This window comes from Amphimedon queenslandica, unplaced genomic scaffold (genome assembly GCF_000090795.2).
Source record: "Amphimedon queenslandica unplaced genomic scaffold, v1.1 AMPQUscaffold_13206, whole genome shotgun sequence".
In the NCBI taxonomy this organism is placed as follows: domain Eukaryota; kingdom Metazoa; phylum Porifera; class Demospongiae; order Haplosclerida; family Niphatidae; genus Amphimedon; species Amphimedon queenslandica.
Window position 1 is genome coordinate 79,902 of NW_003546558.1, and position 1,277 is coordinate 81,178.

General features: G+C 33.3%; 1 protein-coding gene across 1 annotated transcript in view; it reads left to right on the top strand.

The window, feature by feature from the left end:
* LOC100638991 (uncharacterized) overlaps positions 1-1,277 on the top strand; it is a gene marked incomplete at its 3' end in the record, with an annotated part of 42,807 nt that overhangs the window by 4,856 nt on the left and 36,674 nt on the right. The window contains exons 4-9 of the mRNA XM_020000241.1: positions 207-467; positions 520-553; positions 599-654; positions 700-834; positions 882-1,025; positions 1,073-1,259. Coding sequence (XP_019855800.1) covers positions 207-467; positions 520-553; positions 599-654; positions 700-834; positions 882-1,025; positions 1,073-1,259 — 817 coding nt within the window. The remainder of the gene's footprint in view (positions 1-206; positions 468-519; positions 554-598; positions 655-699; positions 835-881; positions 1,026-1,072; positions 1,260-1,277) is intronic.

The window sequence follows — 1,277 nt, forward strand, 5'->3', positions numbered from 1 at the left end:
ATCAAAGCACTGTTGATTCGTAGATTACGGAAATTATTACACTCGGGACGCTCTAAAAAAAAATGTAGCACTCGGCTTCGCCTCGTGCTACATTTTCCTCTCGACCGCCCCTCGTGCAATAATTTCCGTAACCTACTATCAACAGTGCTTTAATTAATACATATTTAACGCTATAACAAAGCTTATGTTTAATTATTAATTAACAGGTTACATTTGAAGTAACATGGCCTGTTGATAAAGCAACACTTCAAGATTTTAAGAAATTTCTCCAAGATGCCTTTAGTCGTCAAGACATTTATATGTACATTCAGTTGAGTACTGTCCACAACAGTCTACTGACGTTTGTTTGTGTGATACCTCATTGGCTAGTGGAGGAGACGAAGGATTATGTTATGAAGAATGGTGACCTTTTTGAGTCTAAAGGAGTAGTTGAAATTACTGTTGATGGCACTATTGTATTCATTGTGGTAAGTGATGGTGTATTAGTATTTGATACATTAATTATGAGATTTGTAATAGAAACATTCATTGGAGCCTCATCAGTTGTCATTAGGTAATGTTTTATGTATGTACATGTATGGTGTAATATTTATTGTAGAGAATGAAGAAAAGGAGAAAGAATCATTGCAGCAGAGTGAGGAGGAAGCAAAAGAAGTAAGTTATTTATAATCTTGCTATCAAATAATGCCTTACTTATAGAAATATATGGATCAGTTTTATACACAAGAAGACAACAGATCTAGTGAAGGATATGCTTGTCTGATATTTTATGAAAAGAATTCTTTTATATATTTCACTGCTGTACCAGTTAAAATGCTGACTGCTCTTCTTGAGGTAACTATTTTAGTCACAATAAAAAATAATAATTACCAAATATTTAGTACATCAAAGATCATCATTGTTTTGCTGAAGTTGGTCCAATTCATTATTTTCATTTCAAATGGTCCAATTGTTTTATTGAATTGAATTTTAATGAGAAACCATCAGCTGGTTGGACTGTCATTCCATTAATTAAACCTTGCAGGGTAAGATTATTAATATATTAGTTTATTAATTGATTCAGTTCCTTTAGTTATATCAAGAGGATATTGATTCATTTGATGGAACTGATGGGTCTATTCCTTCATATTGTTTCATATCATTTCAAGGATCACCTGATGCTGTCCCTACACTACACTACTCAGTACAACTGGTGGGTGTGGCTGATCCTGTTACATTATTTATTCATAGAACATTGAAAAGCAATGCTCCACCAGCTGGTATGTACCATATCGATA